At 37.4% G+C, this 26,933-nt stretch overlaps 1 protein-coding gene across 5 annotated transcripts in view; it reads right to left on the bottom strand.

Moving 5' to 3' along the window:
- ANKRD55 (ankyrin repeat domain 55) overlaps positions 1–26,933 on the bottom strand; it is a 175,432-nt gene that overhangs the window by 55,969 nt on the left and 92,530 nt on the right. For all 5 annotated transcript variants that reach the window (XM_040452932.1, XM_040452956.1, XM_040452945.1 and 2 more), the window contains exons 3-4: positions 11,116–11,238; positions 586–716 (exon numbers count right to left, since the gene is read on the bottom strand). In XM_040452932.1, the coding sequence (XP_040308866.1) occupies positions 586–716; positions 11,116–11,238 (254 nt within the window). The remainder of the gene's footprint in view (positions 1–585; positions 717–11,115; positions 11,239–26,933) is intronic.

Here is a 26,933-nt window from a genome sequence, read left to right as displayed (position 1 = left end):
AATGTTACCTGCAGCTTCAAATGCTACCACCCACTCAGGGTATTAATGGAGTGGGTTCTTAAAAAGAGTACCAAGTAAGTCCAGAAATGCTGCAAGGCAAATTCTGCTGTTAAAATGGAAAATAATATTTTTCTTTTAAAAAAATGTTTATTTACTTATTTTGAGAGAGATGGGGGGAGAAAGAATGGGGGAAGGGGCAGAGAGAGAGGGGAGAGAGAATCCCAAGCAGACTCTGCGCTGTCAGCGTGAAGCCAGATGTGGGGCTTGATCCCACGAACTGTGAGATCTTGACCTGAGCTGAAATCAAGAGTCAGATGCCTAACTGACTGGGCCATCCAGGTACCTCAATAATATTTTTCTAATGGCAAAATCACCTCTATCTTAGAAGATTGTTAGGAAGATCCAAAATGTCTTAGATCCACAAAAATAGCTCTTAGTGCTACAAGTGTCAGAGATGATGGGAGCAAAGCTTCAAGTTTTATTTCCATTAGCATAAGTCCAAGAATACTTTTCTGCAAGGGGACACCATAACAACACACTAAGCCCTCCCCACTCCTTGACAGACAGCACAGACATAATCAGTACCAGATAGGTTGCCAGGCATAGACTTGTGCGGCCATAAGCATCCTGCATGTTAATATTGGCCCCCATCTTCAACAACAGCTTCACTGTGTCCACTTGACGTCCAGAAACTGCATGCATCAAGGGTGTACATCCTGGAATGAGACATTTCAACAGTCTTTATAAAAATATTTGACTTCTGAAATTTATTAGCAGGCTTTATTTGCCTGTTCACTTATTATGCTCTTTGCAAATAAAGGAACTGGCCACAACACAAATTCAGCTGTTGAACTATATGAGACTGAAGAGAAATGAAGATGATTGTTGCTACATTTATGTAAACTATGTATTTTCTTTCTGGCTGTATTAAATCTTCTGTAATTTTGCAGTAATTCATTGATTAAAACAATTTGTGCCAATGATTAAAAAATCCTCATTACTACCATGAGAATCAGCACCATTTAGGACATGACAGGTTTTTCCTAACCTGGTTTGAACAATGTAGAATCTGGAAGTGTCTGGAAGGCAACTCCAGCCAGGCAGACAGGTGCAGCATATTTTTATTAGAGATGGTAGATGATAAAGGGCAGTGATGGTTGCCTAGCCTTGGGTTACACACATTCTTAAGAAAAGGGTCCACCTTAATTGAAACACATCTCTGTTTTGGTTAGTAATATAGGCCAAGGCATCTGGTTCTTTGTGGGTTTTCTTTCTGAAGAAAAACAGATGAAATTACACATTCTGATTAACTCGTAGACCTGCTGGAACAAGCCAGCCTGGTGAGGCAGAATCCAGGTGCTTCACACTCTTCAGGTGAAGAAATCAAACCTGGGACACAATTCTTTGCCAAGCTGAGACTTGTTTACATGCTTTTCATTGATAACATATTCTTAGAGTGCGCTGCAAGGTACTCGAAATGGACAAATTGTGGGGCTGCTGTTCTCATTGCAAGATTACAGCTGGCAACCCAGTTTCTCTACAAATCTCTCCTTTCTAATACTTGTTGGGTAAAAGCAGCAATGAAGCACTATGTCTTGAATAGTGGCAACAGTTCCTTCTTTATTTCTTCCTCTCTCTCTTCTCTCCTTCCTTCCCTCCTTCCATCTCTCCCTCCCTCCCTCCCTCTTTCTTTCTTTGTTTTCGAGGGTGTTGAATTGCTCTAGCACCTTTTGTTGAAGAGGCTTTCTTCCACTGAATTACATTTGCACCTTTGTCAGAGATCAGTTGAGTATATTTGTGAGTCTATTTCTGAATTCTTTGTTCTTTTCCATTAATCTATGTCTGTCCTTCAGCCGTTACCACATAGTCTTGATTTCTGTAGCCACATAATAGGTCTTGAATTTTGGAAGACTGGTTCCTCCCAGTTTATTCTTTTTTTTTTTTTTAACATTTTTAATTCCAGTTAGTTAACATACAGTATATTAGTTTCAGGTGTACGATATAGTGATTCAACACTTCTGTATACGACCTGGTGCTCATCATGAGGAGTGCACTCTTTAATCTCCATCTCCAGAATTGTGATGCCCCCAACTATGCTTTTCTTTTTCAAGATTGCTTTGGTTATTTAGGGTCTTTTGCGGTTCCATACAAATTTTACAGTTGTTTGTTCTAGTTCTCTGAAAAATGCTGTTGGTGTTTTGATAGGGATTGCATTAAATGTGTCAATTACATTGGATAGTATGGACATTTAACAATGTTTGTTCTTCTAGTCCATAAGCATGGAATGTCTTTCCATTTCTTTGTGTCATCTTTAATTTCTTTCATCAGTGTTTTATAATTTTCAGAGTATAGGTCTTTCACCTCTTTGGTTAGGTTTATTCCTAGGTATTTTATGGTTTTTGATGCAATTGTAAGTGGGATTGCTATTTTAATTTCTCTTTCTGCTGTTCATTATTGTCGTAGAGAAATTCAATAGACTTCTGCACATTGATTTTGTATCCTGTGACTTTACTGAATCATGTATCAGTTCTAGAAGTTTTTTGGTGGAGTCTATTGGGTTTTCTCTCTATATATAGTATTGCGTCATCTGCAAATAATAAAAGTTTTACTTCTTCCTTACTGATTTGGATACCTTACTTCTTTTACTCTTCTGATCATTGTAGCTGGGACTTCCAGTAGTATGTTGAATAGAAGTGGTGAGAATGGACATCCTTGTCTTATTCCTAACCTTAGGGAAAAAGGTCTCAGTTTTCCCCCATTGAGGACAATGTTAGCTGTGGGTTTTTCACAGATGGCCTTCATTATGTTGAGGTATGTTCCCTCTCAACCTACTTTGTTGAGGGTTTTTATCATGAATGGGTATTGTACTTTGTCAAATGCTTTTCCTGAATCTTACTGAAATGATCATATGGTTCTTATTCTTTCTCTTATTGGATGTGATGTGTCATGTTGATTAATTTGTGAATATTGAACCATCCTTGCAACCCAGGAATAAATCTACTTGATTGTGGATGATTTTTTTAACATATTATTGAATTAGGTTTGCTAGTATTTTATTAAAGATTTTTGCATCTATGTTCATAAGGGATACTGGCCTGTAGTTCTCTTTTTTTTAATGGTGTCTTTATCCAGTTTTGGTATCAGTATAATGCTGGCTTCATAAAATTAATTTGGAAGTTTTCTTTCCTTTACTATTTTTGGGAACAGTTTGAGAAGAATAGGTATTAACTTTTCTTTAAATGTTTGGTAGAATTTGCCTGTGAAGTCCTCTGGTCCTAGATATTTGTTTGTTGGGAGTTTTTTGATTACTGATTCCATTTCTTTGCTTGTTATTGGTTTGGTCAAATTTTCTGTTTCTTTATGTTATAGTTTTGGTAGTTTATATGTTTCTAGGAATTTATCTATTTCTTCTGTGTTGTTCAAATTGTTGGCATATAGTTTTTCATAATATTCTCTTACAATTGTTTGTATTTCTGAGGTGTTTGTTGTTATTTCTCCTCTCTCATTTATTATTTTACTTGACTATTTTCACATTCTTTCTTGGTAAGTCTGGTTAGAGGTTTATCAATTTATTTATTTATTTTTCAAAGAATCAGTTCCTGGTTTTATTGATTTGTTCTATTGTCTTTTTTTTTTTTTAGTTTCTATATCATTTATTTCTTCTCTAATCTTTATTATTGTCCTCTCCTTCCTTCTAGTGGCTTTAGGTTTTGTTTATTATTCTTTTTCTAGCTCCCTTTGATGTAGGGCTAGGTTGTTTATTTGAGATTTTTCTTGCTTCTTGAGGTAGACCTGTGTTGCTACTTATAGCAACCATTTTTGCTGCATCCCAAAGGCTTTGTACCATTGTGTTTTAATTTTCATTTGTTTCCATGTACTGTTTAATTTCTTCTTATATTTCCTGGTTGACCCATTCATTGTTTAATAGCATGTTATTAAAAAAATAGCATGGTATTTAACTGTCATGTATTTCTGGTCCTTCCAGATTTTTTCTAGTGGTTGATTTCTAGTTTCATAGCGTTGGGGTCAGAAAAGACATATGGTATGACTTTGATTTTCTTGAATTTGTTAAGACTTGTTTTTTGGCCTAATATGTGATCTTTTCTGGAGAATGTTACATGTGCACTTGAAAAGAATGGGTATTCTGCTGTTTTAGAATGTAATGTTCTAAATATATCTGTTAAATCCATCTGGTCCAGTGTGTCATTCAAAGCCGTTATTTCCTATTTTCTGTTTAGATGATCTGTCCATTGATGTAAGTGGGGTTAACATACCCTAGTATTATTGTATTATTATCAATCAGTTCCTTTCTGTTTGTTAGTAACTGTCTTATGTATTTGGTTGCTCCTATGTTGGGTGTGTAAATACTTATAATTGTTTCATCTTCTTGTTGGCTTGTCCCTTTTATTATTATATAGTGTCCTTTATCTGTTGTTACAGTTATTTATTTATTTATTTATTTAATATTTATTTTTGAGAGACAGAGAGAGACAGTGTGTGAGTGGGGGAGCAGCAGAGAGAGAAGGAGACACAGAATCCAAAGCAGACTCTAGGCCCTGAGCTGTCAGCACAGAGCCCAATCTGGGGTTCGAACCCATGAATTGTGAGATCATGTCCTGAGCTGAAGTTGGACGCTTAACTGACTGAGACACTCAGGTGCCCCCAATCGTTGTTTTAAGGTCTAGTTTGTCTGATATATGTACTGCTACTTTGGCTTTCTTTTCACATCTATTTGCATGATAGATGTTTCTCCATCCCCTCATTTTTCACTCTGCAGGTGTCTTTAGGTCTGAAAAGAGTCTCTTGTAGGCAACATATAGATGGGTCTTGTGTGGTCTTTTTATCCATTCTATTGCCCTATGTCTTTTGATTGCAGTGTTTAGTCCATTTACATTCAAAGTAATTACTGATAGATATGTATTTATTGCCTTTTTATTTCTTGTTTTGTAGTTGTTTCTGAAGATTTTCTCTGATGTTTTCTTGTCTTTCTCTCATGTTTTGCTGATTTTCTTTAGTGATATATTTGGATTTGTTTCTCTTTATACTTTGTATGTTTATTAGTGGCTTTTGATATATGGTTTGATATATAGGTTTGTTTATAACCTCTTATGCATATCATATAGGAGTCTATATTAATTTGATGGTCATTTAAGTTTAAATCCATTCTTTTCCCCTCTCTTCCCCCTTTTAGATATATGTTACTATATTTTACATCCTTTGTTTTTGTGAGTTTTTTGACTTTTTTTTTTTTACAGAAATATTCACTTACTGCTTTTGTGTTTCCTGCCTTTATACTGTCACTTTTGGTCTCTTTTTCATTTAGAGTCACCTTTAATATTTCTTGCAGGGCTGGTTTAGTGATCATGAAAGGTTTTGTTTGTCTCGGAAATGCTTTATCTCTTCTTCTGTTCTCAATGATAGCCTTGCTGGATAGAGTATTGTTGGCTGCAGATTTTTCCCATTCAGCACTTTGAACATATTATGCCATTCCCTTCTGTCTTGCAAAGTTTCTGTTGAGAAATCTCCCATGAGCCTTTTGGGCTTTTCCATGTAGGTTACTGACTTCTCTGTCTTGCTGCTTTTAAGATTTTTTCTTTATCACTATATTTTGTAAATGTTATCATACATCTTAGTTTGTTGATTTTGATGGGAATTCTCTATGCTTCCTAGATATAAATATCTCCTTTCTTCACTGATAAGGAAAGTTTTCAGCTATTATTTCTTCAAAGAAAATTTCTGCCCCCTTTTCTCTCTTCTTCTTCTGGGGCTCCTGTAATACAAATGTTACTATCTTTAATGGAGTCACTGAGTATTCTTATGATTATTGCTTTAAATTCTCTATCAGGAATTGTTACTTAAAAATGTTTCATTTAGATCTCTGGCTCTGGCCCTGTTCTATTCTTTCAGTTGGGATGAATTGCTCTGTCTCCTCATTTTGTCTAGCTCTCTGTGTCTGTTTCTGTGTCTTAAGAATGTCAGCTATGTCTTTTGTTATTGAAAGTAGTAACTTTATGAAAAGGAGGTCCTGGAGTGCCCTGCAGTGTAGTGCCCCCCGTTCATCAAGACCTGGCACTTCAGGAGAGTATCCTATGTGTGCTGCTTATGCCTTGCTATTGCATCTGAGTCACTTTTCTTTTCAGTACAGTTGTCTGCACTGACTCTGCCTGCTGTGGACTGTGCTAGCTCTCTGTGATGTTAGTGGACCCAGGCAGAGCAGCTCTGAGGGTGCATGACCCCTGGGGAACTTGGGAGCAGGGTGGCAGTATTAGCAAAATTTGTGTTGGGCCACTAGGCCTATGCTGGATCACCTCAACTGCTGTGGTGGCTGCAAGCTCTGCACTACATGGCAGGGGGCATGTGGCTGGGTGCTGTGCTGTCGCTGGGCGGGGCTCTAGATAGCAGTTGTTCACCTGGTGGCTGTGTGGGGCATGTGTGTACTTTTAACAAAATTTGCCTTGAGCCTGGGCCAAAGCTATAAATGTCTGTGCAGCCCCACCTACCCCAGGTGGCTCTGTGTTTATGCTGGGGGGCAGGGGAGGAAAATGGTGCCTGCAAGTCCCTCATTTTCAGAGAAGTCCCCCAGTGTGCTCAGAAATCAGTATGAACACATCTGTCTCCCATGTGTCCTGGTGTTATGTAAATTCCAGTTTTTTTGTTGTCTCTCCATGTAGTCCACTATCTCTTTAAGGGCAGAGACCCAGCTATCATTCACTCTCCCAGCTCACCCAGAGCTGAGTCAGCTGACTTTTAAAGCTCCAGGCTCCAAGTCCCACTGTTTTTAAAAACTCACAGAATTCAGCCCTTCTAGTTTTTGAAGAAAAAACATTATGGGTATCAGTCTTCCTCATGTGATCACCTTGGTGCAAGGGCCTGTTTCTCTGCCCTCTCCCTGCAGTGCACAACTCCCTCCCTCCTGCAGGTAGCTTCCTTCCCCCTTTCTGATCTTCCTAAACTTTCAGGTGCAGTTTCTTCTCTATATTTAGTTTTTAAATTTGTTCTGCCAGTGTTTGGATCATTCTCCAGTTTATTGACTTGGATATGGATGATATCTAGTTGTAAATGTGGGATGGGGTGAGCTCAGTTTCCTCATACTCCTCCATCTTCCCAAGCTCTCCTGCTTGCTTTATTCTTTTTCAAAATTGATTTAACTATACTACTTCCTTTGCCTTTTTATATAAATTTTAGGTAATTTTGTATATATCTACAAAAAATTTTGCTGGGGTTTGATAGAAATTGCATTAAATCTGCACATGAATTTGAAAAGCACTGCATATTTGCTATCTTCAGTCTTTTAATCCATGAGCATGGCATATCTCTCCATTTATTTAGATCTCCTTTGATTTCTTTCATTGGCATTTTATAATTTCCAGTATACAACTCTTACATGTATTTTGTTATATTCACACCTAACTATTCTTTGTTGAGTGATTTTAAATAGCATTTTAATTTTAATTGTGGATTCCATGTGTCATTTCTGGTATACAGGAATATAATTTGTTTTTCTGGATTGATTTTATATCCTGTGACCTGTATCCTGAACTCAGTTGTAGAAGTTTTTCTTGGTAGCCTCCTTAGTATTTTCTATGTGTAAAATCAAGCTGTGCAAAAAGAGACATTATTAGTTTTTCATTTTAAATAGATATACCTTTATTATCGTTTCTTGCCTTTTTGTACTGGCTAGAACTTTCACCACTATGCTGAATATAAGTAAGAGTGGACATTTTTGCTTTGTTCCTGATCTTAGGTGTAAAGCATTCAGACTTTTTTACCATTAGGTAAAATGTTAGCTCTAGGTTTTTGGTTTTTTTGTTTTTGTTTTATAGATACTCTATCAAATTGAGGAATTTTCCCTCTATTCCTATTTTTCTGAGAGTTTTTAATCATGAATGTATGTAAAATTTTGTCAAATACTTTTCTGCATTCATGGGTATAATTGTGTGATTTTTCTTCTTTAGCTGGTTAATATGGTGGATTACATTGATTGATTTTGAAATATTGAACCACACATCCCTACAACAAATCCCACTTGGTAATGGTATATAAATCTTGTTATATATTACTGAATTATATTTGCTAATATTTTACTAAGGCTTTCTTTATTGACATTCATGAGGAGGATTGGTCTTTAGGTTAATTTTTTACATCATCTTTTATATCATCTGGTTTTAATATCAGGGTAATACTAGCCTTATAAATATAACTGAAAAGAGTTTCCTTCCCATATTTTCTGGGAGAGATTATTTACAATTGGTGTTAACTATTATTTAAAACTTTGTAGGAGTTTCTAGGGAAACTATCTAGGCCCAAACATTTCTTTGTCTGGGAATTTAAAAATAATGAATGTACTTTCCTTAATATTTGTAGAGGCATTCAAATAGTCTATTTCCTATTGGATAAGTTGTGGCAGTTTATCTTTATGGAGGAATCGACCCATTTAATCTAAATAGTTAAATATATGGGTGTAGAGGTTTTGTTTGTTTGTTTTTTTGTAATTCCTTTTTATTGGTTAGATGTCTGCAGGGTCTATAGTGATATCTTTGGTTTCACTCCTGACAGTGGTCATTTGTGACTTCTTTCATTTTTTGTCTGTTTTTTATTGTTAGAATTTTGTCAATTTTATTGATCTTTTCAAAGAATCAGTTCCTTGCTTCAGTGATTTTCTTTACTGTTGTCTATTTTCAATTATCCTTATTTCTATTCTTTCCTTTGGGTTTATTTTGTTCTTTTTTTAAGTTCTTGGGGTAAGAACTTACATTATTGACTAATATTTTTCCTCTTTTCTAATGAATGTATTTAGTGTCATACATTTCCTTCAGCATTGCTTTGCCTGTGTCACACAAATTCTAAGATCTATTTTCACTTCCACTCATAGGCAGGACAAGCTAGGATTGAACCCAGTCTGGCTCTTGCACTTATCACACAAGTGGTATCAAACATTTGTCTCTCCTCATTTCCCATTATTAGCCATGAAGCAGATGTACAAGTAAATCTCCTTTATTTTTTAAAAAAAAATTTTTTTTTTCAACGTTTATTTATTTTTGGGACAGAGAAAGAGCATGAATGGGGGAGGGGCAGAGAGAGAGGGAGACACAGAATCGGAAACAGGCTCCAGGCTCTAAGCCATCAGCCCAGAGCCCGACGCGGGGCTCCAACTCACGGACCGCGAGATCGTGACCTGGCTGAAGTCGGAGGCTTAACCGAGTGCGCCACCCAGGCGCCCCCAAGTAAATCTCCTTTAAAAAGAAACAAGCAAACAAATAAACAAAAAAACTACTATTGATAAGTTAGGGACAACTACTCTCTTTACAAAACATTTTGCTGTCATGATAAGGGATTCTCAAGCTCTTCATGGGACAGGTACACTGGTTAAAAATCATTAATGACACAAGTACTAAGACAGAAAAAACAATGATAGAACTTTTTATTATGGGGTGCCTGGGTGGCAGTCGGTTGAGCATCTGTCTTTGGCTCAGGTCATGATCTCACGGTTTATGAGTTGGAGCCCTGCACTGGGCTCTCTGCTGTCAGCACAGAGCCCACTTTGGAACCTCTGTCTCCCTCTCTCTCTGCTCCTTCCCCACTTGCACTCTCTCTCAAAAATAAATAAACATTAAAAAAAAAAAAAAAACCCAAACACTTTTGTTATAGTCCCACAAGTCCCTAATGCTCTTTTTTTTTTTTTTTTTTTTTGGCCTATTTTCTTTCAGTTGTTCAGATTGGCTCATTTCTATCATTCTATTTTTAAGTGTGTTGATCCTTTCCCTCTGCTTCCTCACTCTGCTGCTGAGTTTATTTACGGAGTTTTTAATTGTGATTATTGTATTTTTCAGTTTAAAAATTTTCCATTTAGTTCTTCTTTATATCATCTATTTCTTTGCTTGAGCTTCCGATTTCTTCATTTGTTTCAAGCATGTTTGTAATTGTTCATTGAAGTTTTTTTTTTTTTCATGACCTCTTCAAAATCTGTCAGGTAATTCTAACATCTATTATCTCAGTTTTGTATCTATTGGTTATCTTTTTTCATTCAGTTTGAGATCTTTCTGTTTCTTGATATAACAAATTGTTTTTTATTGAAATCTGGACATTTGGGATATTGTGTTGAGTTGCTTAATTTTACTTAAACCCTCTATTTTAGCTGGCTTTCCCTGACAATGCTCCAAAGGGGGAGAAGGTATGTACTTGTGACCTCATTATTGCCAGGTCCAAGTTCCCTATTTAGCTTCCATTGATATTTGAGGGAGAAGATTCTTCATTACTCGGTGGGAGTACTGGCAACTAGGGGGAGGGACGCTCACTAGTTGGGGTGGAGGTCCAAGATCTCTACTAGGTCTTTGCTGGAATAATGAGCCTAAAGCCACAGGTTCTCATTTGTCTGTTTTTTGTGTGATGTTTGGTTGGAGTAGACTCATTACTGTCTACAAGTTTTCTGTGTTGCTATGTGGTCCCTTTCCTGGTTCTTTGGCTAGAGGGCAGGCTTTTTTTGGGGCTTTGTTTTTTTTTTGTTTTTTTTTTTTGGTCTGTGACTGTTGGCCCTTCTGAGCTGTTGGATTCTTCAACTCCAAGTTGGGATATAAGAGGCAAAAAAGAAAACCCAAGAAACTTACCACAGTGTTATTCCTTGGGTCACATGGTGTCAGCCGGTCTGTCATTTTCTCTCCACCTTCGGGAGTGTTCTTATGTTTATATTATATACAACATCCAGGATTTTTAGTTATATTTAGCAGGAGGAATAGAGAAACAAGTACATCTACTCCATCTTATGAGAAGCAGGTCTTTGCTTCTGGCTTTAATAGTCATACTTTCCCAACATCCACTGCTACCAAAAATAGCCCTCTTTCTATATTCCTTTTTTAACTACTTGGTGTATCTACTTTAGTCATTCATACAAATAAGTTGCAAATAAATCTAAATCAACTAGATTCATTACATGAAGTGGTGTAAAAAAAATTGAAAGATTTGTGTCCAAGACTATCATTTAAAGACAAGCCACTCCTTGTCCCTCCAGTACCAAATGGCCTGTTAGATGTAATTTTAACAGTGCTCACCTCTGAAGACCATCTCTAAAAGAATAGAGAAGAACATTCTGCAGGCTTCAAAAATGAATAAATAGCTCACCTTCACTGTCACAGCATTCTAGGATGGAAGGGTCTTCACGAATTACTGAGGTCAGAGCATTGACATCTCCATTAGAAGCTGCCTGATAAACCATGGTCAGGTCAACTTCCTCAGATGAGTCACCTTCATGAATCAAAAAGAGATACACTTAGTGTGTGCAGCAAATTCACTGAAAGAATAACAACACCCACAACATAGCACATACAAGTGATTCATGAAAACTTCTTTAATGAATCTGAGCAGGAGGCTGAGTCATCCTCTTATAAGCAACCTCAATGCTTCTGAAGAAAGGTGGACCCCTGTGGGTCATGTTGTAACATTACCATATATTGGGAAGGAGTCTGAGGGATTAGATGTCCTCTGAGATTTTGTGACTCTTTCTAGGCCTTCAGGCTTCTCAAAATCAGTGAGACTAGAAAGGAAAATGGGACCCTCATGTTGGTTCTAGGCTCCCCTCTGATCTGAAACATGATAAATTTGTTAAACTCAGTGAACCAGTTTACCTACCTCTGATAGAGATATTGCATTATTTTCTGTTCTTCTGACATCCTCTCCACTCTGTTCCCCTCAGCTGTGTTCCCTGAGGGCTGATGCTTGCTGACTACTTCACCCAGGTACCCTCCCTCTTTGGCTTGCCCATAGGAGACACTGGCAAGAGACTGGTAGGGAGATGGGAAAGAGGTAGGGAATTTCTTTCTGCCTTTCCCTGGTGTAGTGTCTAATAGTAGCTGCTGCTCTCCCACCAGGATGTTCCTCCTCCCCAGAACCAGCTCTTACTGGGCTCCCTTTGGTAACAAACACCATTCTCGCCACCCTGCCACATCTCTGCTGCAAACTTCTTCATTTGAACCAGCTGGGGTTACATGACATGCTGTTTCCAGAAAGAAGAGACCTGTATGCAATTGCTTTGAATTTGGTAGCCACCTGTACTATACCTTTGTGCAAGACTAAACCAATTGAACCAACTAACAGCACTGCCCAAAGTGACAACAGAACTGTGGGTCAAGTGACCCTAGGGGAGCACCGTAAGGGCTGGGAGCTTTAGTGAGGTGCTATGCAGAGTCCTTCTACTTTTACAATTTCCCCCCATACATAGCCATTATTCAGGGAAAATATATGTAAGAAAAGTTTTTTAAATTGTGTTTTTTCTATGAATGTGGACATTGCACCAGAAATACTTTACAGTTCTAATATATCTTTAGTTGGCAGTGATCCTAACCTATTGGCTGGGTTTCTCTGCCCCAGTGCTTCTGGGAAGTGATTAGTGATTTTTTAACCAGTTGACCTGTCCCAGATGGAGCTTGTTATTGCAAATGGTTCACTTAAGACAACAAGCTGCTTTGTAAAGTGAGTGGTTCCCTAATTTAGCCACAGTAAATTTGTTGTAGGTGGTGGTGTTTTTAAAGCAGGCTCACCTGCGCATTTGCCTGGGGGCTGGAAATAGGAGATGAGAGATGTCAGGGTCAAATGTCCCCTCTGCCATAAGAACTCTGCAGCCACACAGCTTGGGTTCAAGTCCTGGTTTTTACTAACTAGCTCTGTGAATTTGGGAAATTACCTGCTCTGGGCCTGTTTCCTTGTTTCTAAAATGGAGATGATGATGATGATGACGACGACAACCACCTATGTCATAAAGTTGTTGTCAGGAATAAGTGAATTAATACTTAATCCTATGTGCTTTTAGAACAGAGAATAGCATGTAGTAGACACTATATATACTTTGCTACTACTACTTTTGTTTTGTGCATGTGTGTGTTTGTGTTTAGGAAATATGAGAAATCTGGAGCAAATAGAGAAGAAGGCCTCTTTTTGATGAGGGCTAGATCAAGAATTCATACTTTGCACAGAACATTTACTCTGCTGGAAGCCCTCCTAGGAGTCTAGGAATTTTTTAAAGGTTGATAATGATGTCTTTGGGCCCCAAAATAGGGCTCACACTTAAGGACAATGATGGGCCTGGTATCTGGTTATATGACCACATCCAAAGATGCTGGTAATGTCACCTCAGAAAGAAGATCTTGGTGTTGGGCTGTGAAGCTCTGTGTTAACAGCATGTTTACATCTTATATAACATGTTTATAATACATATATACACATGATTATAATCTCTTCAATATTGAGTGCAATCAAATCTGTAAGGCACATTCATCACACTGTTGAGCACATACAGTTGAGAGAAACAAGGAATTCACTGCTTGATAGAATTAGAATCCCCAAAATAATTTTCCAAGAGGATTCTAATAAGATTGTATTTAATAGGAATAAATACAGGGCAATGTATCCTAGTTTTAAAACACTCAGTTGGACTTATTGAAGGGTGGCTGACTTTATAGTATTATTGTTCAAACCCCCCTCAGCATACAGGTGACCTTAACCTGAGCATTCTCTAGGGATCAGCTCTTCCCCACTTTTGGACCATGGGCTGATTCAGAACACATGACCTGGAAATAAGTCACTCAGCACCAGCATTATCTGGCCACAGAGATTGGTTCAGGAACGTGACCCAATCAGAGGCCATGAATGGCAATATGCTTTGATCAGAATTGCTGGGAGCAATACTGTTGCTTTATTCCACCACCCATGAACTTGGGAGAGACTGGGAGGCATCTTATGGGTGTAGAGACTATCTAAGAATAAAGAAAACACAAGGAGCAAAGCAGAGTTCTACAAAAAGAAGGAAATAATTGAGACCTGGTGACATCATTTGAACTCCTGAATCAAGCCACACTTCAAGTCCCCACCATTAAATTTAAATGTGCCAATAAATTCTTTTTTTGTTTGTCAGTTTGCATAGTTTGTGTATTTGCTTTTTCCTTTTAATCACTGAAAGAGTTCTAAGCACTAAAAAGGTTTTAGCAGTGGCACATCAGTTAAGAACTTAGGGGTTTAGCTTTGTAGTTTGCTTTGTAGGAATGAACAGTGTGATGAACTAGTAGGAGCTTTGGCTGTATTATTAATCGTTTAGCAAACAGATTGAAGGAGGTGATAGGCTTTTCTGTTCTTAACTGGTCAGTGTTATGTTGAGGTCTATGGCCTGTGTGTGGATTAAATGGGCTATTGGTGGTTGGAGAACATTCAGAGTGACCAGAATGGGGTATGTATGGATTTCATTCATGTCATTTGAGGAACAATTGAAGAAATAGATGTCTTTACACCAGAGATTATTCCATTGGGTCATGATAGCAGCCTTCAGATATTTGAAGATTTTTTTTAAGTAAAAAATTGTGGTGAAAAATATGTAACAAAAAATTTACCATTTCAATGTTTTTTGTTTGTTTCTTTTGAGAGAGAGAGAGCGAGAGAGGGAGAGAGAGAAGGAGAGAAGCGGAGCTCACCTGATGTGGGACTCGAATTCAGAACAGTGAAATCATGACTGAGTCAATATCAGATGCTCAACTGACGGAGCCACCCAGGTACCCTCCATTTCAACCCTTTTTAAGTGTGCAATCATTTCCAGAACTCTTTTCATCTTCCAGAATTCAAACTCTGTACCCATTAAAATAGTAACTCCTGACTCATCTCTCATACCAGCCCCTGTAAACTACCATTCCACTTTTACCATTCACTTTCTGTGAATGTGACTACTCTAGGAATCTCATACAAGTGGAATTGACAGTGTTTGTGCTTTTGTGACTCGCTTATTTTACTTAGCATAATGTCCCAAGGTTGATCCATGTTGTAGCATGTGTCATAATTTCCTTCTTTTTCAAGGTTGAATAATATTCTGTTTAGACCACATGTAGTTTATTAATTCATCCACTGATGGATATTTGGGCTGTTTGTACCTTTTGGCTATTGCAAATAATGTTATCATGAATATGCTTATTCAAATATCTCTTTGAAACCCTGATTTCAATTCTTTTGGGTATAAACTTAAAAGTGGAGTTGCTGGATCATATGATAATTTTATTAAACAATTTTTAAGAACCATCATAATGTTTACCACAGTGGCTGCACCATTTTATATTCCTGCCAACACCACAGAAGGTTTCTAATATTCCTATGATCTTACTGACACTTGTTACTTCCTGTTATCGTTTGATGTGTTTGTTTTAATAGTACATAGTCTAATCGTTGTGAGGTGATATCTCATGATTTTGATTTGCATATCCCAATTATTAGTCATTTTGAATATCTTTTCATGTACTTATTGGCTATCTGTATATCTTCCTTGGAGAAATATCTCCTTAAGTCCTTTGTCCATTTTTTAATCAGGTTGTTTGTGTTTTGGCGTTAAGTTATAAAAATTCTTTATACATTCTGGATATTAACCCCTTATCAATTTATGATTTACATATATTTTCTCTCATTCTGTGGATTGCCTTTTCATTCTACCGATCATATCCCTTGATGCGCAAAACCTTTTAACTCTGATGTAGTTCAACTGTCTGCTTTTTTTTCTGTTGTCTATACATTTGTCATCATATCCAAGAAATCACTGTCAAATTTAATGTCACAGAGCTTTTCCCCTATAACTTCTTCTAAGATTTTTATAGTTTTAGGTCTTATGTTTGTATCTTTCATCGATTTTGAGTTAATTTTTGTACATGGTGTTAAGGTAAGGGTCTGATTTTTCTTCTTTTACATATGACTATCCAATTGTTCCAGCACTATTCTTCCCCATTGAATGGTCATGGCACCCTTGTTGAAAATCAGTTGATTTATATGTCTGGGATTATTTTTAGGCTCACAGTTCTGTTACATGGATCTATATGCCTGACTTTATGTTAGTACTACAGAGTTTTGATTACTGTAGCTTTGTAGTATATTTTGAAATCTGGAAGTGTTGAAACCTCCAACTTTATTTTTCTTTTGTAAGATTATTTTGGCTGTTTGGGACTCCTTGAGATTCCACATGGCTTTTTAGGATTGATTTTTCTGTTTCTACAAAAATAGAAAAAAATTTTTGACTGAAGGTCACAAAACCATTTATATGCAGATCTATGTAAACAATAAATTCTTCTTTCTCTTCTTTCCTTATCTAATATTTATTTTTCTATCTAGTATAATTGGAATTTTGATCAAGATTACATTGAATCTGTGGATTTCTTTGGGTAGCACTGACATCTCAACAATATTATCTTCTAATCCATGAAAGCAAGATGTCTTCCCATTTATTAGTGTCTTCTTTAATTCCTTTCAGCAATGTTTTGTAGTTTTCAGTGTGTAAGTCTTTAGCATCCTTGGTTAAGTGTATTCCTAAATATTTTATTTTATTTTTTGATGCTGTTGTAAATAGAGTTGTTTTTCAAACAAGTTGTTTTTTTTTTTTTAATTTACATCCAAATTAGTTAGCATATAGTGCAGCAATGATTTCAGGAGTAGATTCCTTAATGCCCCTTATCCATTTAGCCCTTCCCCCCTCCCACAACCCCTCCAGTAACCCTCTGTTTGTTCTCCATATTTATGAGTCTCTTATGATTTGTCCCCCTCCCTGTTCGTATATTATTTTTGTTTCCCTTCCCTTATGTTCATCTGTTTTGTCTCTTAAAGTCCTCATTTGAGTGAAGTCATATGATATTTATCTTTCTCTGACTAATTTCACTTAGCATAATACCCTCCAGTTCCATCCACGTAGTTGCAAATGGCAAGATTTCATTCTTTTTGACTGCCGACTAACACTCCATTGTGTGTGTGTATATATATATATGTATATATATATCCATATATATATGTATATATATATCCATATATATATATGTATATATATATCTCACATCTTCTTTATCCATTCATCCATCAATGGACATTTGGGCTCTTTCCATATTTTGGCTATGGTTGATAGTGCTGTTATAAACATTGGGGTGCATTTGCCCCTTTGAAACAGCACACCTGTGTCCCTTGGATAAATACCTCATAGTGCAATTGCTAGGTCGTAGGGTAGTTCTATTTTTAATTTTTTGAGGAACCTCCATACTGTTTTCCAGAGTGGCTGCACCAGCTTGCATTCCCATCAAACAAGTTTTTAAGCAAAGAATTTTATGGTTAAATTGTTTCATGGAACCCCAGCAGTTAGAAATAGCAGTGAGTGACAATGACAGAGAAAAGGGTATTTTAAATGTTAAAGCACTGTAAAAATATTATGGGCCACCTCAAGAGGTAGTGAGTTTCCTGACACTGAAGATGGCCAATGCTGGCTAGATAGCCACCAAAGAAGTGTACTGTAGAAGGAATTCAGCAGCATGAGGCATAGCACAAGGGAACAGGAAGATGTATGAGGCAGAAGAAAACCTATTTCAGAGTTCCTTCTAGCCTTGAGTTGTCATACTCAACCACTGAGCCATTAAGAAACAGGAAATGAAAGGGTTTCTGCAGAGGATGTGTAGAAATAGTCAATTTAAGTTGTGGTCAATGAAAATAATTAGCTGTAAATTTAAGACTATACAAAGAATTCCTGTGAAAATGAGAAAGGGTGATGTAGAAATAAAATAGTAAGTATAAGGAGAAGGATGAATGATGGTCCTTAATGAATCTAAAAGAGAAGGAATTTTTTTTCTACTGAAGGTCACAAAACCATTTATATGCAGAAGATCTAAATAAACCAGCAATACATGAACTCTTTCTTCTTTCCTTCCTTCTTGGCTTACCTGTCTATTGATGTATCTATCATCTACCTATTTGTCTACCTAGTATCATCTAACTACCTCCAGCACATGGTTTGAATGGGTCTTGCATCTCTAATTGTGTGAAAGTAAAACAGACAGACTTATGTATGGGTGCATAAAGAGAAATTCCAGAATTCACACAGAGGGGGAGAGACTGAAAGTAGATAAAATGGAAAAGAGACAAATAGGAAGAAAGAAGCATGTGAATAGATGTAGATTATGTTTTATAAAAATGATATTGTTGTATATGTATAAACATGAAATATGGAAGATTGGAAGAATATGCATCAAAAAGACAACAAAGATCATCTCTTGGATGTTCTTTAGAAATTTCTATATTTTCCAAATTCTCTAGATGAGTTTATGTTTTTAAAAATTATTGAAGTAAGTCAAGCCTTTTCCTTAACTGCTGAGGGGTATGTCTTATAAGCTTTACACGTGCTACTACTGGGGCACCTGGGTGGCTCAGTCAATTAAGCATCTGACTTTGGCTTAGGTCAGTATATCACTGCTCATGAGTTCAAGCTCCGTATTGGGCTCTGTGCTTACAGCTTGCAGCTCTGAGCCTGCTTTGGATTCTGTATCTCTGCCTCTCCCCACTCACTTGCTCATGTGTTCTCTCTCTCTCAAATATAAACAAACATTAAAAAAATACTTTATAACATGATATTACTAAGTGGGTAAACAGAGCCTAGTTATGTCTGTAACTGAGAAAACAAGTCCTGGATATTCGACAAAGTACTGAAAAAGAAAAAATATATATGTCTTTTTCTAATTCTGCCCTTTACAAATACCCTAGATTAAAAAAACAGGTACAGGGGCACCTGGGTGCAGTTGGTTAAGCGTCTGAATTCGGCTCAGGTCATGATCTCATAGTTTGTGAGTTTGAGCCCCACATGGGACTCCGCACTGGCAGTGCGGAGAATGCTTGGGATTCTTGCTCTCTCCTCTCTCTCGGTCCCTTCCCTGCCTGTGCTCAATCTCTCTCTCTCAAAATAAATAAATAAATAAATAAATAAATAAATAAATAAATAAATAAAACCAGATACATATTTTAAAATTGTATCAATTTTCACCTAAAAACTGGAAGGATAGGCATTCTTATAATCATCTATTTCCCTCATTTTTCATGGTTAAAAACTCTGAAAGTTTTCTGGAGGTATCACAAATTGTCTACCTAACCTTAAGTGCCTACCTCTTTAATAGTGGCACTTGTTGTGTTTCTTTGAATCTCAGACATATGACAGGCCAGTAGAAATGTATGGGCTTAGAAGACCTTCCTCAGAATTTCTCAGATTTACACAAATGTAGGCCCCTTTTCTAGTTCTGTCCTTGAGTTATTATGGAGGAGTTTCTTGGGAAAGCCATTGCCTGCATCAGTTACTGGCTTATTTTATTGAAATTTACCTAGAGGTCAGCTTGACACTTGTTCTGCTTAAGCTGTGACCGTTTTGTGAAAGAGTCGGGTCAATGTGAAAATAGATTAGGTATTGCAGTTTCAAGAGTCTAAAGAATGGTCTTGAGAGGCTTTCTTCAGTTCATTCTATCCTGATTATGCTTGGGTGGATCACCCACTCTAGAATCACCATGAAGTCTAGATCCAACAGAGGATTTTGTAGATCTTTCTTAAACTGTTCCTTGCAGTGGAATTGATTGCCTGTGAGGAATTGAAGTTTAATCACTCATCCATTTACTCAACATCTACCCTTAGGCTAGTGAAATTGCTGGGACAAAGGTTGTAGAGTCTCTGTGTTTAAGAAAGACACACTCTAGTGGGAATACAAATGTGCAATTGACAACAGAAATATACCAGTGCTATGGCAAGATGAAGAATCACTTAAATGAATAGTTTCTTGGGCATTCTCCTAATTCAGATCCCTCTCTCCTCCTGCAGGATTATCCTGGGTGTTTTAGGGATAGTAGAGAAATTGCATTTTGGGAGCTGCCTGGAATGACTTATCCATAAGGTGGTGAGGCCTTTGTAATTTTAGGAAGGATGCCAGGCCTACACTGTATCCTGATGGCTCCATGTGACAATGTTGCCACCCACTGGTGATGAAGAGTCTCTGTGGGCCTTGACCTGGTCTCTGAACTAGAATGGTGTCAGTCCTGCTGGACAGAATTAAAAGTCAGTCTGGAAGTCTTTGGAAGTACAGAAACAAGTTTAAAATCATTGATACATGGAATTGAAACAAAAGTAGTTTCATCCGACTCATTATATATGTCATGTGACACACTGCATACTTACTTGGAGGCAACATAGAAAAACCATAAGGTCATAGACCCAACTTCCAGAGTTTGAACCCTAGCACTGCCACTTACCTGCTGGCTGTGTGACCTTGGGTGCAGTGCTAAACCTCTCTATTCATATTCTTCATTTGTCAAATGCGTGAGAATAGTAATTACCTGGTAAGGCTGTCTGGAGAGCTAAATAAGTTAATCCATGTAAGGTGCTTATAGCAATGCCTGCACAGAGTAAGCACTGAAACCATGTCAATTATTATTAATATTACTTCTTTAGTGTAGATAGTACTCTCTGTCTTCTATGTCCTTAATGACACCCTTTGCATTGCTGGGCAGGCTACAGAGATCTTGTGAGCTGAAACATTTTGGTATTTCTCCTGTTTTTTCCTCCAGTCCCTCAGGGTGTATTGGCTGAAGCTTTAAGAGTGTTTTATAAAGTACCAGTCATATGAAAGGAGGAAAAAGTTTCTTTCTAACATTTTAAAGAGAAAAATAGCTCCAAATTTTCTGCATATGCCAAATGAGAGAACAAGTACTTAAAGCAACTTTCATGCCCTGGGAGTAGAAAAGGAGATTTCATTCTGTGGGGAGGAAGTCTTGCAACAATATTATCTCTAGGGTAAATATCTGGCCACCATCAGACCTTTCTTAATAACTAGATTTGTGGTGTAGCACATGTTGTGTTTCTTTGAATCTCAGCTGCACTGTGTTCCTCGGGGTGCTTCTTCTGACCTGTGAATGTCATTCCACAGTTGGCATCTCTATTGAACCTGGGGTGGTGGTGAGGTGCGGTCTGGGGGCACTGGAAAATGGAATTTACTATTTTAAGAAGCATGTCTGTGTTGAACTTCAATAGTGATGACTCTCTAGAATGTATTTTCATAGAATGAACTTTCATTTTAATAATACTAATTCTTAAGAAGAACTGAATTTTCAAAGCATAGGGCTTTGAGTATCCGTTCAATGAATGGAATGATTGAGTGATTAAGCACGCATTTTCAATGGGGTTTCTCAGCCATTGGAGTCTTGTGGACATCTTGATGTTAAAATACTGTGTCAGTAAGTTCTCTGGCAATTAGGCAGGTATAAATTTTAAATGAATTTTATGAAGGACTGTGCTAGCTTAGTTGGCCTTTGGAAATTGCTAAGGAAGCCAAGTGTTGTTATTCAACCACCCTTCCTTCAATACCCCTAACTCTTTTGTAGATCAAATACATCCCTCAACCTATCTTTTTCACTTTCCAAAAATGGGAGGTGTATACATCAAGTATTTGTCATTTTACCTGGGGACTCTGGGAGGTGAGGAATTGGTGAAAAGTCAGAGTTTGTTAGCTGAGGGAAGACATGAGCACCATTTTCAAATACTGGAAAACTGGAAGAGGATTTAGATTTGTTTTCTGTAGATGCACAGGGAGAACTAGTCGTGGGTGGTTTCTGGTGAGTAGAAATTGACGTAATTGAGACTTCAAATAACTAGAGCTATTCAAAACTAGAAGAGCTTATCTTGCGAGCTAGTGTGCTTCTCATCACTACCCAAGTTTAAGTGGGTTCTGACCAACAAAGCTTGGGATGCTGTTAATTAGATATCTGTGCTGAATAGAATGTTGGCCGCTAAGGTTCCTTTCATGATTGAGGTTCTATATGTCTTTCTCACTTCTGTGGAGAACCAAATAACAAATCACGTACTGTTGATGACTAATGACTATTGGGCTGGAAGGGGTTTGGAGAAGGAGGTCTTCCTTGGGTCCTCCAAAAGACATTTTTCAAGTGGCCCTCCACTGTAGCCACTTAAAAAATGCTCCTAGTGCCTTGATTTCCTGAAAACAGTTTAAGAAAACAAATTTAGTTTGTCTGTTGCAGCGTTAGAGATTGAACAAGTCTGTCACTCTGTAGTCCCTTTGCTTTGCATTGTTCCTGAAGCCTTGTTGCAGACACATTCTGTCAGCTGGTCTTCCATGGATGTCCTTGTTGTCTTGACTTCTCTTTCTCCCTCTTTATCAATAGTTAATTCAGATTGGACATGATCTCTTACTTATTTAAATTTTCTTTAAATTTGAACTGACCCTGAAAATTTCTACACTTGCTTTCTGTCCACAGTCACAAATTGACAATAAGTTCCTGAATGGCTGTCTCCATGTGTTTTTAAAGATGTCTGTTCCTGCCATGGTTTCGTTGTTGTGTAATAAAAGGCAGAGCATGAAGCCAAACCTAGTGAATAATCACTCTTTATATGTCTGTACTAGAATTTTGGTAGTATAGTTTTGCCTTTATTACAGGAGAAAAAAATCTCTAACATTAGATAGTAGAAGCTAGAGTAGTGTTGGATGTATTGTAGATACTTGATAATTATGTGTTTATATGATTGCATCAGCATATTCTTTTCCATTTGGCAAGTTGAACAGAGTGCATATAATAACTGAAGTCTCGGGCGCCTGGGTGGCTCAGTCGGTTGAGCGTCCCACTTCGGCTCAGGTCACGATCTCGTGGTTCGTGAGTTCGAGCCCCGTGTCGGGCTCTGGGCTGATGGCTCAGAGCCTGGAGCCTGCTTCCGATTCTGTGTCTCGCTCTCTCTCTGCCCCTCCCCCGTTCATGCTCTGTCTCTCTCTGTCTCAAAAATAAATAAACGTTAAAAAAAATTTATAAAAAAAAAGAAAAGAACTGAAGTCTCATTTTTCATAATCCTTGGGAAAAGAGTTATGAAAAGTAGTGAAAGAAGGAGTCTTCTCCTTTAAATAATTTTGTAAGGCTTATCACTAGGATTTTAAGTAGAGTTAAATGAACAGCTTCTGTCAACTATCAAATATAGATGTATGGTTAAAGTAAGGCTGGTTTATACTGTATTATCAGAACTTTATACATTTAATATTATGAGATCTAAAACAGTGGCAACAGAAATGACTTCTCAGTAACTAAGAGATGTGAATTCTCACTTAAATCTGAATCTCATAAAGAATCCTCTTTTTGAACAATGAGCATATTATCCAAGTGTGTTACTGTGAACCTATTTGGGTTCAGCTGCCTATTTTGTGAAATTAGAGGTTGACTATATCCTTGGATCTCAACACTGGCTAAACATTAGAGTCACCTTGGGAGCTTAAAAAAAAAAACTGATGTTCAAATGCTATCCCCAGATATTTTGATTCAATTGATCTATCATTTTATGTTATTTTATTTATAATATTCTCTTGCTTTATAAAAACTACAAAATACAGATGAAAAGAAGAAAATACATCCTCAAAGATAATCACCATTAAGATGTTGATGTGGTGTATGTAGTTAACTTATGTGACGCAATGGGCTTCCTTCCCACCTCTTCCTTCCTGGAACCTCTGTTCCTCTACCTGCCTGTATGATGTAATGAGGGGGTATGGAGAAATGCTAGCAAGAGAAGAAGCCTGTGAGCCTGAAGGATCTGGTTGCTTCAGAATGAGAAATTGTGAGAGCCTCTGCCCTTTCCATCTTCTCCTTCAAAATCTCAACTGTCTCTTGCTTCCCATTCTGCACTCAAAATGGGTATGACTGAAAATGAGTGGTAACCCAACTCACAGGCTATATAAATGAGAGGGCAGACTCTTGAGGAGCAAGCAAAGGGGATAAAACATCCAAAAAGTTGTGAGGCCAGGAGGCAAAAAAAAAAACCTAGGAGGGACAAAGTCCTAGAAGGTGCTATAGCACCCTGAGGTACTAAGCCTCAGGGATAAGGACGGTGACTTCATGCCTGTGGCTGCTGGTGGGACAGGACTAGCTGGCCAAGCTAGCCATACAACTCTTTAATCTCTCACACTGTGATCTTTCCACGGTTGGAATACAATGATAGAACCTGAAAAAAAAAATGACTAAAAGATCTTCTAAGACAGTGTGAGTTTGGCTAACAATAAGGGCATTTTGTTACTTATTTACTAAGTGAATCTCTGTCTCCCCTTCCCCACCCCAATTCCCTTTCCGCAATAAGGCACTAGGTCAAGGGTCTATTTTAAGAGGTCTGTATTAAGAGTATCTAACAACTGGTTTATCAGAGCCTCCATCAGAATGGAAGCAGACCTAACAGCTGGAGTGGGATCTATAACTTTTTAGCTGCTAAATTGTGGGTAATGTGTTTGTGTTCCTAGGGAATGATTGGTACAGAAGGATGGATGGTCCCTATTGATCAGAGGGCACAGAGGTATTTTAATATTGTAACAAAATCAATGACTAACAGTTCTGAGCATAGTCCTGCACTTACACATATCTATTTATTCATTATTAAATGAGATTACGCTATACACGTAATTTTTATTTTTGCCCCTTTTCATTTAATATTTGATCATAAATGTTTTCCCATGTCCTAAGGTAAGATTTTAAAATGTTATTTATAAAATGTGGCATAAATCCCATTGACTGAACTTAGCCATAATTGATTTGATCCTTTTATTATCATAGGACATTTAAATTTTTTCTTTTTGGAGAATTGAAGGTTCTGTAGCTATTCCAAACAATGCCATAATATTCTTGCATATATATCTTTTTCCATGTCTTTGATTATTTGCTGTGGACATATTCCTAGAAGTGAACATGGGAGTCAATTCATTGACTCTTTGTTAAATTGGCCTCCCCAAGCAGGCTTTGACAGCACACCACTTCATCTTTCTTTTTAAAAAATTTTCTTTTAACGTTTATTTATTTTTTGAGACAGAGAGAGACAGAGCATGAACGAGGGAGGGGCAGAGAGAGAGGGAGACACAGAATCGGAAGCAGGCTCCAGGCTCTGAGCCATCAGCCCAGAGCCCGACGCGGGGCTCGAACTCACGGACCGCGAGATCGTGACCTGAGCAGAAGTCGGACGCTCAACCGACTGAGCCACCCAGGCGCCTGAGACTTCAGTTATTATATGCACTGAAGTCAGACGCTTAACCAACTGAGCCACCCAGGCGCCCCACTTCATCTTTCTTAATGATAGTGTACATTATTATTTTAAAAAAATGAATGTTGATGTGAAAGATGGAAAATAATATATAATTTTCAATGGCCATTATTTATTCTTCCTGAGAGGAAGTTTTTTCATATGTTTATGGCCATCTTATCATTTAATGGTGTCCTTATATCTTATTATTTCAAGGCATTTATCTTTATCTAATTAATTTGCAATACTTTTATATACAGTAAGTACACTAGCTTTTCACCTGTTACCTAGGCTTCAGTTATTTTCCCTGTTTGCCACTTAAGTTCCCAGGTGCTTTGTTGGTTCTTGAAAAATACATCTTCAAAATTCATGGATATTGCATTTTAAAAATTTATTTCATTGCTTTTATGATTAGAGAGGTCAGAAGTTGTGGGACCTTAGACTTATAAGTATGTTAACAGTTAACACTTAACTATAATTAATATAGAATTTCTAAACTTTATTTTTGTATACTACAATGTTTTCCCAAAGAGTCAATTATTGGATAATTTTCTGTTTCCTTCGTAATTTGTAATGGCAACCTTATCATGTACTACATCATTATTAACTCCTTACAGGAAGCTCTTCCTACCTTCCGTTCACTGAAACTGTGGCTTGGAAAGCAGAACCCTAGAACTGCCCTCTCTGCAGTGGTGCACACATGAACTTGGGGAGATAGCCAAAGTGCACCTCAGGCACATTCCAAAGAGTCCTGTGGTCAGTCTGCAGTCAAGGTTTTTAGCTTTTTTATGTTTCTAGCAGAGTTTTGAATTCTAGAATTTTTGGTAGCTTATTCCGAGGAACTGAAAAGCTCAGAACAACCCTAGAATTAGTGAAAACTATTATACGACCACTTCTACAGCACAACAATGTCTCCAGTCACTATGATACTATCCACTGTTATTGTGCTCTTCATGTCTCTGTCACCCTGTGAAGAACAATCATAATGATGGTTAACAGTAACATTATGCTTATTCACCAGGCACTGCACTAAACCCTTTCTGTAAATCAACTCATTTAATTTTCACCTTATGAACTAGGTACTACAAATTATTCCCATTTACAGATGGGGAAACCGAGGCTTAGGGCAGGAAAGTGACTTACCCAAAGGCACCTAGGTAGCTGGTCAAACTCAGAAAAGGCTGCAGGCTATCAGGCCTCAGATTCCACCCTGTGACCCATGTGGACTATTATATATAACTGCCCTTTCACTCAGGAGGCAGAGCTCTCACATATTCCAGTGAACTTGTGACCTTTCTCTGGTGCTGGATGGTCATTCCACATTCCATTCTTTCTAACAGAGCCTGCGCCTGGCTCTCCACTCTGCTGCACAAGCTGTGTGCCTCAGCATTGTGCCTGACAGATGCCACCATTCTGCAGTTTATACTCATTTGTAGCAAAAGTACAATTTACACATTTGCTGAAAATTGGAAATGTTATCTATGAAGAGCTGTTTGTACACCAGGGAGACAATTAAAGTTAGGTAATAGTATAAAGATTCTAAAGTGAGGTTGACTGAATTCTTTTAATATATTAAGATAAATATGACAAAGGAACAAATAATTCTCATACTGATGCACAGAAAAGTGATTGAAAGTTTTCTAATTGCTTTTCTTTTTTAGCAACATTTATTTTTTAAGTAGTCTCTACACTCAATGTGGGGCTCGAATTTACAAACCCAAGATCAAGAGTTGGATGCTCTATCAACTGGACCAGTCAGGTACCCCCCTGATTTATTTTTTAAGGCCAGCATAAACTGCTAAAATACACAGACACACAGACACACACAGACACACACACACACACACACACACACACAGAGAAGCACCTACAGAATAATTTAATTTGTGAGTACAAAATTCTAGGTTTTAAATTCTACCAAATCAAATTCAATTGGATATTTAAAGAATAATACATCATAATGAAACAGTTTATCATTTATAAAGATGTTTTGATTTTTGTTATCAATTAGTAAAATATATCACAGCATTAGAACAAAGGGGAAATACATGATAATGCAAGTAAAGAATAGACAGGCATTTAATAAAATT

Source organism: Herpailurus yagouaroundi, unplaced genomic scaffold (genome assembly GCF_014898765.1).
Source record: "Herpailurus yagouaroundi ecotype Mexico unplaced genomic scaffold, PumYag 29, whole genome shotgun sequence".
NCBI classification, from domain to species: domain Eukaryota; kingdom Metazoa; phylum Chordata; class Mammalia; order Carnivora; family Felidae; genus Herpailurus; species Herpailurus yagouaroundi.
Note: the sequence above shows the minus strand (reverse complement) of the source record. Positions and strands in the feature narration are given on the sequence as shown.